Source organism: Garra rufa, chromosome 3 (assembly GCF_049309525.1).
Source record: "Garra rufa chromosome 3, GarRuf1.0, whole genome shotgun sequence".
NCBI classification, from domain to species: Eukaryota; Metazoa; Chordata; class Actinopteri; order Cypriniformes; family Cyprinidae; genus Garra; species Garra rufa.
Window position 1 is genome coordinate 32607043 of NC_133363.1, and position 15829 is coordinate 32622871.

At 36.1% G+C, this 15829-nt stretch overlaps 1 protein-coding gene across 1 annotated transcript in view; it reads right to left on the bottom strand.

Moving 5' to 3' along the window:
* Positions 1 to 2948: 2948 nt before the first annotated feature.
* Positions 2949 to 15829, bottom strand: part of ttc17 (tetratricopeptide repeat domain 17) — a 28695-nt gene continuing 15814 nt past the window's right edge. The window contains exons 17-25 of the mRNA XM_073836965.1: positions 15370 to 15504; positions 11487 to 11749; positions 11248 to 11398; positions 6801 to 6921; positions 6554 to 6713; positions 6374 to 6457; positions 4440 to 4559; positions 4199 to 4342; positions 2949 to 4108 (exon numbers count right to left, since the gene is read on the bottom strand). Coding sequence (XP_073693066.1) covers positions 3977 to 4108; positions 4199 to 4342; positions 4440 to 4559; positions 6374 to 6457; positions 6554 to 6713; positions 6801 to 6921; positions 11248 to 11398; positions 11487 to 11749; positions 15370 to 15504 — 1310 coding nt within the window. The 3' untranslated portion in view covers positions 2949 to 3976. The remainder of the gene's footprint in view (positions 4109 to 4198; positions 4343 to 4439; positions 4560 to 6373; positions 6458 to 6553; positions 6714 to 6800; positions 6922 to 11247; positions 11399 to 11486; positions 11750 to 15369; positions 15505 to 15829) is intronic.

Sequence of the window (15829 nt, forward strand, 5' to 3'; positions counted from 1 at the left end):
ATCGCCGACGATATAAATACGTGCTCCATGGTGTCACTGCGTTCATGCAGCAGTAGACTTGTTGCTACGTCTTCGTACAGTCTCACGTCAAATGTATTCCGACGTACGCACTCGAGCTGAGGCCTGGGGTAGTCGTGTAGTCGCTGTCCCTGGTGCTGAAACCCACTGTCCGCTTATTTCAATGGATAAGGGAAAACATTCTCACCTAAGTCCTTTCTTTGTTCTTACTGGGTGCAGCAGGACAGAGTTGGGGCGGTCTAGACAGTCCAGCTTGCATATTTACTGACTTGCTACAGTTTTAAAAATGCTTCGCATGTTTCTCATCTGCTACATGTCAAGTTAAGAGGAGGAGATGTAAAACATGAACACGACTGAGTTTATGAAAAAAACTTGTTTCATTATTCCACTGTTTGTTTGCTCTTTTTAAAACGCAGACGCGTTACAAAAGCTGAAAGGGTACCGGAGATTTCAGTGCGATTCATAAATGTTACAACAGCGCGAATCGTGACCACTCGGCAACAATGAGAACAACACGCTTTGAGAACATCGCAGTAGTGGATTTAAAGTTGTGAAAGAGGCGCATAATATCAAGGACGACGAATCTGATACTATTATAACACCCTGCCAAGTATCGAGATATATAAAAAGTAATCATAAAGACTCAATACAACGCAGAAATAGCTTAAAAACTAAAGCGAGAGACACAAAACAAACAAAAGTAGCATCTACCGATTTAGTTTAGCTCTGGACTTAATCTGTATACTCCAAATGCCTGCACAATCCAACCAAAAGCAATCAAACTCTGTAGAGTTATCGCCTAGTCAGTTGTAAAAGCGATCAAAGTCCAAATAAAGTTGAGAACTGAAACAGAAAGAAATCAGATATCACTCACCGTATGCATGTTGTCGTTCATCGAAGTGAAAAGTGATGTTCGCATAGTGTTCTGAGAGGAATCTAGACAAGACGGAGTACACAGCGCGTACTTGGACCACAGTGCTCACTGCGTGAATGAGCTCACTCGCTTTTTTTTTTTTGAATGAAGAGAAATACCTAGAGAAAGTCTGAGCTTTCCCAATGTATTTGGGGGTGGGGGCTGAAATTGGTTATTGAGAAGTTAAAGAAAGGCTGGCATCCCGCAAACTTGTTTTGCATAGACAGACGCGAGAACGCAACGTTGTGAGTGGAATATCTTCAGGTACACGGTAAGAATTTAACAGTTGCGTAAATTTGCTGACAACATATTTTTTATTTTATTATACCTCGAGTTTGTGTAATAAAGCATACTGTAGTGTATGTATGTTCAAAACGTGTTTTCGCGTTCTTTATGTGTATTTAATTATTTTTATTTTATATATGTATACACTGTATATGCTTAATTTAATGGACACCAAGGCTTCTTAGATACAGCAGTGTCATTTCTGTTGGTGGAGAGCACAGCTTTCCCCGCCACCAGCCTATCACTGTGCTATTGACCCGCATTGACGTCATTGCGTCATTAGGTTTCCCTGGGAAACGCAGAAATTCAAAAATAGTATCAAATTAATTCAGCTGACAAAGAGAGGGGGCGGGGCTCTGGGTAAAACAGATTTGATGGGGCTGGGTTGGTGTGGGCTCTCCTATAAGTGTGGCACTCAACTAGACTTGGTGTTACTACTGAAGTGTCAAGCAAAATCTATCGAGAGCTATTTTTATAAAGTCCAGCTGCTAGTGTGATGCTGCTAGCAAACGTCGTAAAAAAGCTTTAATATTCTGTATATGTAATCGTGATTATATTTTGATCTAGTATAAACACTTGTTTGATTACTGAGAACTTTACAGTATGTTAGCCTATATGAACATTAGAACCCATAACTGTTAATTATAAATCGATAGCCATTATTATTGATATATATATATATATATATATATATATATATATATATATATATATATATATATATATATATATTTAAATATAGTACATTATATCTTATAAGTATCAAAAATATCCTATGTAGTCTGGACGTTTATAATCATGGCAGGTCTTTATGTATTAAATGTGACGAGGCTTCACAGCCACCTTGTGGTCAAACTCAGGACAGCATGAAATATACAAAATTAGCCTGCAAAAATATTATATTTTAAAGTAAAACATATCCATCCTGGATCCCAACAACCGTTTTTATGCATTTTAGTTTTTTTAAGAGGGTTGATTTGGTAAATGTTTTTAATATGACCTATTTAAAAGGTTGTTGGGACCCTATCCACCTTATTTTACAATGCGGAGTAAGTTGTTTTCTGGTAACGTGAAAAACAACTAAGTTGTAAAACTGTTTGCACTACAAATTATTGTGTTCTTAATGAAGACACTACATTAAAATAATATGGAAATACACACTGGTTTGCAATATCAAGCAGCAAAACGAGTTTTGTACAGCTAAAAACAGCTAGAAGCGGATGAGACCGGAAGCCAGACCCATAAAATTTACAAATGACTGCGCTCACTCGTACAGGAAAAATAAGTTGGATAAAAGAGACAAAGTAGGCCTCATGAAAAATATGTGACCTTGGATCAAGAAAGCAGTCATAAGGGTCAATTTTTTCAAAACATCATCTGAAAGCTGAATAAATAAGATTTCCATTGAGGTATGGTTTGTTAGGCCCAAATAGGACAATATTTGGCTGAAATACAACTATTTGAAAATCTGGAATCTGGAAGGGTGCAAAAAAAAATCGAAATATTGAGAAAATCGCCTTTAAAGTTGTCCAAATAAAGTACTTAGCAATGCATATTACTAATCAAAAATTATATATTAAATATACAAAATATCTTAATGGAACATGATCTTTACTTGATATCTAACAAATATCAAAAAATAAATAAATAAAATCAATACTTTTGACCCATACAATGTATTTTTGGCTACTTAAGTGGTTCAGAGTAACATATTGTCTTTTATGCTTAAGAGTTCTGAACAGTAATTCAAGTTTAATTTAGTAAAACCATCAGAAAACAATCATAAACATGTTTTCAAAACTGCATTTCCACTTTAATTTGAGGAACCTGTATGTTTTCATAGACTATGGACAGAAAAATGTTTATCTTGACTTTCTAAATATTAAATAGAACAGTACAGATCAGATCTTAAGAGTCAATCACTCAGCTGTGCAAAGTGAATGGAAGTGTATAAAGGTCCCTTTTAAAAACCGAAAACAAAATACATCTGTTAAAAACTCAAAACCACAGATTTGTTACTGAACTTCTGTCTAGTTTAAATATTTGCAGTGGCTCTGTCTTTAACCTGATGCTAATGGTTTATTCCATGTCAGCTATAACAACCAAGTTTGAAAGCAGTGTAGTAAACTGCCAGGGGAAACTTTTCCCTATCCACGTTTGCAGTATTAAATATTTTAGCTAAAAAAAAAAAAAAAAAAAAAGCAACAGGCCTGTTTTGACGGCAGATACAAGGAAGTACATACAACAGTCTGAACTGTTACCATTAGACACAACTGAATCTGAGAATGACTGTGTAAATAAAGGACTATAGTGTTTCTTTTAATCTGTATTCTGAATAACATTTTAAGACACCCTTTATACACCTAGCAGCTATTGCTGAGAGAAGGACATATGGATATGGTGAGACTAAAAGATGCATTGTATTATTATTATTGGTATTATTGTTAAAAAAAATTAGCATACACTCTGGAACATTCAAAGTTGAATCTTGAACCCAACAAAAATATCCCTTTAGAGGAATATCAAGATGTTTTATAGAAATAAACAACCCTTAAGCCATAAAACAACACTGTGAAATTTTCGGAAAAAAGGGAAACCGTTTTCATAGCTTAACAGAAAGCCAACCTTATAGACAGTAATGATATGGTCTATATTTATGAAATTAAGACAACAAATAGACAAACACCGTGTTCCTCGCTGATAGCTAGGATTAGAGGCATGTTAATGTTACATGTGTACGCGTGTGTGAGTGTTGTGTCCTCAGGGAGCTCGGCGGTCCCTCTTGGAGAGGAGGTAGCACTGGATGGTGCGCAGACGATCTTTGGCTGGCCCAAATTCTGGTTGGAGTTTTAAAGTCGACTCATACCAATGCATGGCCTTCTCAAACTCCTCCTGTTAAGACAAATTACGTATGTATTAAAAACAGGCAATACTTAATTAATATCAATAATGTCCTTCATAAGACTCAGAGAAATCACTTACCATAGCTATATAAACATTTGCCAGAGTAAAATGGTTAACCACAAAGTGAGGAGCAATTTCCACTGCCATGCGTGCCACAGTCAAGGCGTCTTCCCATAGCCTCGCATTTTGGAAGATATTGGCAAGGCTGATAAGAGGTACATCCTAACAGAGCAAAAAGAAATATTTTAATCATGAGATAAGGTTTGGTTTTGTGCAAACCAATGGAGAAAAACTGTAATAGTAGAGGAATGAAGAGAACCTTCATGTGGTGAGGAGCGTAGTTCAGAGCTTGGCGGAGGCAGTCGATGGCTCGCTTTCCCTGACCTTTAACCCTCCAGTATAATGCTGCCATGCTGGACAGAACCCAGGACGTCTGATTCTAATGGATAAGCGATCACCCAGATCATGAAATGTAACAAATCTATAACTCACTGATGTATTTTCTATTGAGTTGTTCTTAGCCAGAAATACAAACAGTATCCACCATACTTTGGGACATAGAATTATGCTATTTTCTTTGAATGTGCGAGACTTCTAATTTATGAGTTGGTAAAGGTTAGTAAAATCTAAAGCTGTCTGTGCTACAAACCAGTGTGTCTATGATTACAGTAATGAATTACTATGATAAATGCCAGTTTGCAATATCAAACACCATTACAGACTGTTTTTGTACATGTAAAATAACTGGAAGCGAATCACACTGGAAGCCTCGCACATTCAAGGTAGAAATAGCTGCATGCTCTTATGTTAAAAATAAGGTACATACAATTTTAGCGGATGTAATTTTAGTCAGAACATGTATACACAATGGCTAAAGCCAAGCTACAAAAACATCATCTACATCGCCTTTTAAAAGTCTGGGGTCAGTAAGATTTTTATTTTATTTTAAATAAATAAAAAAAAGTAAATTAAATTAATCAAAAGAGAGTAATGACATTTATACAAATCCATTAGAATGATTTCTGATGGATCATGTGACACTTAAGACTGGAGAATTGATGCCGAAAATTCAGCTTTACCCTCACAGCATATAAATTACATTTTAAAATACACTGTTGTTCTAAAGTTTTGGATCAGTAAGATTTTTAATGGAGTTTCTTATGCTTATTTAAGGCTGCATTTATTTGATCACAAATACAGAAAAAAAAATGTAACATTGTGAAGTACTATTGCAACTATTAATATTGGTTTTATATTTGAATATACTTCAAAATATAATTTATTTGTGTGACACAACACTGAATTTATATTAGCTATTACTCCGGTCTTCAGTGTCACACGATCCTTCAGAAATCAATCTAATATGCTGATTTATTTTGAGTGTTGAAACTGTTGTGCTGCTTAAATGTTTTTTTTTGGAACCTGTGATACTTTTTTCTTTGATTGTTTGATGAATAAAAAATGTTTAAAAGAACAGCATTTATTCAAAATCAAAATCTTTTCTAACAATATAAATCACTTTTTATCCATTTAACACATCCTTGAAGTATTAATTTCTTTAAAACAAAAAGAATAAAAATATACTGACCTCAACCTTTCAAATAGTAGTGTATACTGTAACTAAACTTCTATTTTTAATAAACACTGTTCTTTAACTCTTTTTTTAATCAAAGAATCCTACGAAAAAAGTATCACAGGTGCCAAAACACAAGCAGCACAAATGTTTCCAACATTAATAATAAATTACCATATTAGAATGATTTCTGAAGGGTCATGTGACACTGAAGACTAGAGTAATGATGCTGAAAATATAGCTTTGCTTCAAAGGAATAAATTATATTTTAAAGTATATTAAAATAGAAAACGGTTATTTGAAATTGTAATAATATTTCACAAAATTACAAAAACATTAAAAATCTTACTGATCCAAAACTTTTGAACAGCACTGTATATCAAAATAGAAAATTCATTTGAAATTTTAGTGCCATTTCACAATATTATTGTTTCTACTATATTTTTGATTTTGATTTTTGATTTTCTTTCATAAACATTACAAAATCTTACCTTTCCGAAACTTTTAAAAAGCATCATAGGTATGTTAATATGACTTTGCAAAATCCAGACTATGGTTATAATCCAGAATATGATTTCATTCAGATTATAAATCGACTAATTGTTTTAACCCAACTAAAGGCAACATTGTGACTGCACTTGTAGTCAAAATCTCACAATAGAAAAAACTCAGTGTAATACCTTTTCCAACACCTTAGCAATACGAGTTCCCACTTGTTCAAAAGACTGTGAAGGAAATTTATCTTTTCCCAGATTCTGCAACACCTGTGACACAAGAATGAGGATGAGATGAGACAAAACAGGCAGATTTTCAGATCAGCAGATTCAGTCACAGCTGTAAACAGGTCATATAAAAAGCACCTCTCTGAGCTGACTCTCTCCAGTATAGTGAATGCCTCCACGGTTGGCCACTCCGCTCAGATGGTCCAGTGTGTGCATACTGGCAGGGAGATTGGCATTACACACTGGCTCTACTGCTGGCTCCTGAAGTGGTGTGGCAAAGTCTATATGCTCTGTGATACTGTGGAGAGTTAAGGATCATACATTAGTGGAAAAGAGCCCACTATGAAAGTATTGCAATCGAATGACTGTCAGAATGATATCCTACTCTATGTTCTTGGCAGACACAGCCAGCCAGGTACTAGCCACAGTTGTGAGGTCCACACGACGCGTACGCTGACATTCCTCTGGACCGGGCCAACCCAGACTGCTGTAGTCCTTCCATCTCTCTGAAGACACAAAATATTATGATGTCATGATGCCCTTTGCAGCTACAGTACTAGCAGAATCATCTCTGTGTCAGTGTTGTTATTGTTAAACTATTAAAATCATTTTTGTTAACTGAATAAAGCTGAAATAAAGCTAATTAGCTGAAAATAAAAATATCTAAAATACTGAAGGGATAGTTCACCCAAAAATGAACATTACCCCATGATTTACTCACCCTCAAGCCATCCAAGGTGTATATGACTTTCTTCATTCAGATGAATACAATTGGAGTTATATTAACAATGTCCTTGCTCTTCCAAGCTTTTTAATGGAAGTGAATGGGTGTTGAGATTTTGAAATCTAATAAAGTGCATCCATCCATCATAAAAAGTGCTCCACATGGCTCCTGGTGGTTAATAAAGGCCTTCTGAACAGGGTTTAAGCACTCTTTTTTTTTAATTTTTGCTTTATTTTTATAACTGTACTGCCTTAATAGTTTGATGTTTTCTACTGTTTAATTAAAAAATAAAAATAAAAAAGATTCCCGAAACCACTCTAAAATCCTGATCTGAAACAAATGATTCACGATATGCACTCTGAAGTCTGGAACTGAATCAAATGTTTCGCGAACCCAATCCAATGTTCTGATCTGAATCAAATGATTAGCGTTCCACGAATTAAAGTTCCGATGTGAAGCAAAAGATTTGCGAACCTGCTCCGAACTTCCAGTCTAAATCAGATGACTTGCAGCATGCGTTCTGAAGTCTCGATCTGAATTAAATGGTTTTGGAAATATGGATATGGAAAGTTCCGATCTAAATCAAATGATTTAAAACATGCAATCCAATGTAAATCATTTTGCGATGCAATGGTTTAACTGATTCAGAGTTTTAAAAAACTCAGCATCACCCATCACTACGTGCTTATTAAAATCGTTACAAAGCATTGTTGAAATTTCAAAATGATTGTCTCTTTTAATTTGATCTTTTTTTTTTTTTTTTTTTTTGCTTGAAATAAATGATCAAAGTCACTCAATTGATTTGGTTCATCTGTTCCTCTTTTCATGCCTTCAGCCATGTTTACATGACATTTTCATACTAGTACTGGCTTGGCTCTGTAGGATTTCAGCGCGAATCAGACAATTCAGGCGATTCGATTCGAAGTTTTGAAACACTTCTACAGACCCAAATTCCACAAGAGACCCAGCATGACAAGACTCCTGTCGTAAAATTTGTCATTTGACACCCTGGCGCCAGCCAGATTGAAGCAAACCTAACCAACTAGCAACATTACAGTTTTTTACAGACGCTAGGACACATTTCTCAATACTTAGGTCACTTTTGCAAAACTCTTCACACAATTCTCCTAACTGACTTTCAGCTTGGCAAAGCAGTTCATTTCACATTCAAAATGCACTACAACTACCAAAACACTTTATTCAGGTCTCAAATAAACTTATTCTTCCAGAACACTAGCAAAGGTTGACAGCTGACAAACACACTTTGTCAGCCACAAAACAATGAGCTAAAAAACACTAACAACATGTAGCATTACACACTGTTTTCTTGTGTAAAACAAGGAAACATCTGTTTATAATTGCAATATATATTGTTTATAACTGCAATATATGTTACTGGAATGAATCAGACATGATGCAGAATTCATCAATATTTTATGTTGTTTATTTATTTTTTATTTTTTTGTTACTAAGTAATTCCAAAATACAAGAATTTGTACACACACCATCCTCTGATACAGATAAAAAAGTAATGCTAATCTACTGCATTTTTAGATTTGAAATATGTTTCAATAAAATAATGCTGTTGAATTTTGCTGTCTTATTCAGTTTTGCATTATGTTATTGTTTGGAACATAAGTTTAACAGTTTTGAAAACAGTATGTAAGCATGTGCAAAATGTTCTGTACGTACAAAGATTTTTGGCAGTTGTTGTGTCTGAGTGAGAAAAGAATTCATGAAATTTGAGAGATTTATTCATTGAATGCATATTGTGCCAAAACAATGAAAATTGATCCTCAGTTTAGCCCACATAGACTTCTGTTGTGCTCACTGTGTGAAGAGTTTTGCAAAAGTGACCTAAGTATTGAGAAATGTGTCCTAGCGTCTGTAAAAAACTGTAACACAAAAGGACACTTGTTGATCTTCCCAAGGAAGGAGATTGTCAAATATGGGGCAAGTAACCAAGATTAATGGTCAAAGAGATGCACATCTTGAACATCACATGAGAATCATTCGAGATTTCGGTTGGTGGGCTCCCCCACCCGGAGGACAAAAGACTGAGATTCCTTCCCTAAACTTTTGACCTCCCAGCTCAGAGAACGTACCCTCACGTTCCCAATACGGCCTAGAAAACTGCCTATTGGTGTATATATGCACCTAAAATGATGCTAAAAGAACTTATGAGCAACTCATCATTTCTATGCATAACTTCCTATCCTCTTTGTAACCCATACATTTGCCTATTATGTTTTAATCACTTATCGTGTATGTCCTTTTAAATAACTATTGAATAGCTTAATGGTTTATATTGGTGTTTGGTATGCCTGAGCTCGAAATTCCATTGTCGAAATGTTTCTGTAATTCCATTCTCTGTAAAATGTATTATAGTCTTGTTATAAAAATCATGTCCAAATTTGACTCTGCAAAGAGCGGGAAAATTGGGACCACGGGACTGATAAGATACCATTGTGATTTATGGTTTGGGAGGAGAAACCAGCAGTACCCCGACTAAGGACAATGTTTTAATTGGTCAAGACACCATTTTGGATGTGTCCAAAAGCTGAGTTTAAATACTCAGGACACCATCAAATCTCTCTCTTACTCTTACGCTCTTACTCTCTTTGTGCCGCTGCGTTTCGACGCTGGTAGCGTTCTTTGCGAACGCTCCCTGGCCTACATGCCAGCCGCTCCTCTAAAGGAAACATGAGGAGATCGTTACACTTCTGTCGTTTACTTTAATTCTTTTATTTCTTACCGTTGAGAGTTTTGAGTTCTAGTTAAGTTTTGCCGCAAGCCGCGACCCAAACGTCTTTGCTGACCTGAACTTAAACAGCGCACAACTCCGCATCCTCAGCCAACGCCCAAGACTTCACAAACGACCACAGAACCAACCAATCAACAACCTCGGGAAAACCCCTTTCTGGAACGATGCAACGAAAGGAATTCCCTCAACACAAAAGGCAACGCAAGTACAACCTCCAGGTTCTATCTGAACTGGTGCATTTGATATAAAGTTTAATAACCTCTTTGAGAGACTCAATACGAGGGTTAATTAAGTGATTGATGGTTGTTCAGGTCTAAGCAATTACACATATTGCTATAAACTTGGGACTTCATATTTTCATTCCTTTAAACTCATTCTTTCCTCACTTTCTCTTTCTGCAACCTGTGTGAATGCGTGTTTATGTGTTAGATTAGTTTGTATGTGTTAGGTTTATCCAATAAAATCATATTTTTATTAGAAAAGATAAGTATCTTGTGTTTCGTGCTTACAAGTTAATGTCTTAAACTGTCGATTTACTGTGCTAATATATAGTGTTTTCACTATATTCTGGATAGTAATATCCATTGCAGAGTTTCTGTTACACGGCTCGTTCAATGAATCGCGAGTCGACTCTGAACAGCCGTAAAACAGCGACTCTGTTCAAATTCCCTTTTGAATCATAATCGATTCCCTTTGAGCCAAATTTAAAATGTAATAACCCTACAGCTCGCTAGTTCTGTTTCTTTTTTTTTTTTACTAGTTTTATTAACTATAATAAGCGAAAAAGTATGTTGTTATTTTAATTTGTGAATTTTGCATGAAAAGATATTAAAGATATATAAAAAATTAAACACTTATTTCATAGATATGTTGTCTTACAATAACTAAAACATTTGTTAAGTATCTTTTCAGGAATATTGCTATTTTCCAGGCCTTAAATTCAAGTTTCAAGCACTTTAAACACCTTGTACAAACCATGTCTAAAGTTAAATAATGCATTTGTGCAATAAAAATATCCATATTTAAAACTTTATAAACCGCAATCTCCAGCTTCCGCTACTGTGGTGTTTTAGCAGATGACATAGGATGTTTATAAAGTTTAAAATATTTATGATGGTACTTTTAGTACTTTTTATGATGGATGGACACTTTTTTGGACTTCAAAAACTCAACAGCCATTCACTGTCATTATAAAGATTGGGAGAGCCAGGACATTTAATATAACTCCGATTGTATTCGTCTGAAAGATGAAAGTCATATACACCTAGGGTGGCTTATGAGTAAGCAAATCATTGCTCTGTGTTGAAAAACATGTCTTGTAGGAAGGTAGTTTATTCTTAGCACCTGAGGGTCCAGGCGAGGGGATTGTGGGCCCACTGATCTCCAGGATGGAGTTGCTTGCTGCTGATTCACCCTGACGAACATCTCCTTCTCCCACCCAACCCTCCGAGGTATCACTTTTGGGCTTTTTTACACGTTTCACCTGGAATGTTATCTGAAGAAATGAAAAGAACAGGGAACTGTTAAAGTCTCCCTGATTATGAATACAAAAAGATCTTAAACATTTCAACAGAGAGACTTACCCATTCAGCTCCCTCATCATCCTCACAGTTTCCAAAGCAGGGTCCTCCCGCTCTCGCCCCCATGACCCTGTCGTTTTTCAGCACACGGATGCCCCGTAGGTCCCCTGTCTTCCCATTCATATCTAGAGCCCCCTCAAATGCGCCTATCAGCTCTTCTCTCAGACGCCAGTCCTGCTCTTCTTCCTCTACCCCATCAGTCTTTTGCTCTCTGGCCCTGTCCTGGCCACTCGCCTCTCCTGAACCATTGCTGTCCACCACCACCTCTGCAGAAGACAAGAGAGGAAAGAGTAAAGAGAAAAGTTGTGAATGTGCTGCTTGTTTAGAGTTTGAGAAGTCCTTGTTCAGAAAATTTAATTCATTCATACATTTCCATGCGGAATGACATCCTCAACCTGACAACAGCTGTTTGTTAAAAATACTACTGTACTTTATGTATTCTGCCAGCTATTGTTTAAAAATAGTAAGTGAAAAAACATGAAATATGAAACAGTATAAAATATGCAACCATAAATCTTTAACGTAGTACTGTGCTATATTGCTATATCACATGGCCTCACCACACTGTATGTTTAATTTAGCAAGGACAGGACAGTAACCATTTCAGAACCTTTTTTTCACTTTTTAAATTAAATCTTGAGTAAAATGTAACATAGAAAAGCATACGATTAAGTTTAATTCCATAAAGCATGGGGAAAGTGACAGTATTAATAAATGATTACACTGAGTTACATGTTCGCATGTCCTGTGCATTTTGATGCAGTATACAGGGATTAAAGCAAAAAAAAAATCTTCTGACTGAAAATTTTTCCACCAAAAAATCTTTGCCAAACACCATTCCACAGCTATACCTGTCACACACCCACTTTATAAGCAGTTTTTTTTCCTTCTTATAGTGCGTGTCCTCCTAATTAAAAAAAATGTAGAAGCATCTTCTGATCAATAATAGAAAATTCTGATAAAAAATTAGCCTTCCTAATATGAGGTGATAATTGACTCATTAAGATGATTTACAGTGGCAGATTCTTTTTACCATTGTAATGGCATTTTTTAATTATTAAATGTCATTATCTGTCAAACTAAAAATATATTTCTTATTTAAAAAAAAATCTAATTAAAACAATATAATAGCAGAATAAGACAAATAAATTACCAATCATATAAAATTAGTATTAATAAAAAATAATTTGTACTACAGAGGTGGCACAAAGGAACACAAAAGTGGCTTGAAGGTGCAATTTCAGACATTTAATGCTGCATAAGTGCAAATAAATTCATGTTGAGATAAATGTTTTAAATATACATTTTAATATAGAAATATTACGTTTTAAATAACTGTAAGTCTAATTTACAATGAGACTAAATCCACCAGCAGGTGGCGGTAAGTCAAATGATTCGTTTGAACGGCTGATTCATTCGGGAATGAAGCAAGGGACTGTCTTTATGAATGGATAATCATGAACTGAATATTCTTTCAAAAACTCGCTTTCATTCATGAATGAAACACCGCTGTTTTGCTTTTAGAGATGCGCAGTGACTGAGCTGTTACTTTATTTGGAAATATTTTCATTTAAAAAATAGAGTAAAATCAGGCAGTAGAGATAGAGATATAGTCAGACAACGTAAGTCATTATTTTCTTGTTATAGAACTGTTGTATTAAATCAATATTACATTTGCTTACTCCCTTAACAATTGTTTAAATTAGTCACTGTCCTTTTCGCGTTCTGTGGGCGCACAGGCAATGATCTATAAGAGAGCGCGCAAATGAATCTTTCTTTCACTTTAAATAAGAAGGACTCAAAAGCACGTGCAAATGATACATTCCAATGTGTATTAATACCCGCGCCGAAATTCAAGTTCTGCTCTGTGTTCTCTGCTAAATACCTGACTGTGAATGATGCCAGTGGCATCACTATGTTGTCACTGAGAAGCTGCAGCCAGGCCGGGATGATCTTTGGCGTGCTGACAGAACAACAACAACAACAATGCGCAATACGTTTCTTTTCCCTTCATTTTCTCTAATTGACGGAAATCCGTCATAGACTTGTTGCAGGTAACGGAAATCCGTCGTAGCGAGTGAGAACTTTAATCCCCGAGTATAAGAAATATACAATCTTCAGATGATTATAGCATATCACAGGCTTCTGTACAAGAGGCATCATTGTGGAAAAAAAAATATTTCTCAGCTTTTATTTACATTTGAACAAAAAGTGGCATGTCCAAAATACCCTTCTCAATAGTCAATAGAAAAGCCGTTATTGGCTATTGCAGCAATCAAACGCTTCCTATAATTGCTGACCAGCTTTTTGCTTGTCTCCACTGGTTTTTTTGCCCATTCATCTTTAGCGATGAGCTCCAACTCTTTCAGGTTGGAGGGTCTCTTGCCATCACCCTGATCTTTAGCTCCCTCCACAGATTCTCAATTGGATTTAAGTCAGGACTCTGGCTGGGCCAATGCAAAATGCTAATGTTTTTGTCTGCTAACCATTTCTTCAACACTTTTGCTGTGTGTTTTGGGTCGTTGTCGTGCTGAAATGTTTCTCTGCAGACTGCCTGATGTTGTTGTTGATAATTTTGATGTATTGCTCCTTTTTCATGGTGCCGTTTACTGTGATTAGGTTCCCTCGTCCACCGGCTGAAAAATGCCCCCAAAACAGGTTCCCACCACCATGTTTGACAGTGGGGATGGTGTTCTTAGGGTTGAAGGCTTCTCCTTTTTTACGCCAAATGAAAGTTACATTATTGTGGCCAAACAATAAAATTTTTGTTTCATCTGACCATAAAACAGAAGACCAGAAGTCTTCTTCTTTGTCCAGATAAGCATTTGCAAAGGCCAAGCGGGCTTTTGTGTGCCTTATCTAGAGAAGTGGTGTCCTCATTGGTCTGCGTTCATTGAACCCAGTGGTGTGCAGTGTCCGTTGGACTGTCTGCCTTGAGATGTTGCCACCAGCAGAGCCCAGATTCATCAGGATGGCCTTGGTAGTGATCCTTGGATTTTTTTTTACTTCTCTCAGTATCCTCCTGGCCAGCACAGGTGTCACTTTTGGCTTCCGACCACGTCCTCTTAGATTTTTCACAGTGCGGAACGTCTTGTATTTTTTAATAATACTTTGCGCTACTTTGTAGCCACTTTAACTTCAAAACATTTAGATATGGTCTTATAGCCCTTTCCTGACTTGTGAGCAGCCACAATGCGCAGCCACAGGTCCTCAGTGAACTCCTTTGTCTTAGCCATGACTGTCCACAAACCAACAGCAGAGAGCTTCTGTTTTTTACCTGTTAAATTGATTAGAACAGCTGTTCCCAATGAATCAGGGTAATTAGGATGCTTTAGAACAGCTTGGACTATTTGGAATGGTATAGAACTTTGGATTTTCCCATAGACTGTAACAGTTTGCAAAGGGTATGAATAATTTTGGACATGTCACTTTTTGTTCAAATGTAAATAAAAGCTGAGAAATATTTTTTTCCACAATGATGCCTCTTGTACATCGTCTTATTATCTTTTGGGATAAGCCTGTGTCATTTCCGGTCAAAAAAAAACTTGCTGGTTGAATAAAAGTAACTTTAAGTCAGAATTTGCCAGGGGTATGAATAATTTCGGGCTTGACTGTATATATAAAATAAAAATAAATACATAAAATAAAATAAAAGGGAGATATATAAGATTCATTGCTATTTCTTGGTCACTAATGGAATAAGCATTCATGACAATGAGCATATGAACTCAAAATGTTATGCTAATAGAATTGGATTTTCTTTTCTTTCTTTTTTTTATACACATTACAAAAATGCAAAATATAAGCTAGTGGTCTCAGACCATGGAATCTTATATGAACATCAAAGAGAAAAAGAAGCCCCCATAAGCTTCATTATTAATCTTACTCTCAAAGAGGAGAGAGTCTTCTAAAGCAGACACAGGCATGGCATCAGTGTCCCAGGCCTCTTGCCTGCTGCTGCTGCTGGCCGTGTCCCATTCCTCCAGCTCTGTGTCTTCCTCTGTCTCACAGCCAGAGCCAGCTACAAACACACACACATAATTTAACTCACATGTTGCTTAACTTACATTTTTCAAATCAATATAACTGCATTATTTTTTTACATGTATAAAAAAAAACTAACAGACAAATAAGGTGGAAACACAAGCCACTTGGACACATATTTACCATTTGGACTGTTGTATAGGTGAGTATGTTAGTGCAGAAGGGGTTAGCCATATTAATCCCTAAATCAATAGCTCAGAGTTCCCCCAAACGAGAAGAGGACAATGAGTTCATTTTTGTCTGCAGAGCGCAGCGGCATCTAAATAAAGCCTGTGCTATTTTCAGTGCCCTGAATTATTGAG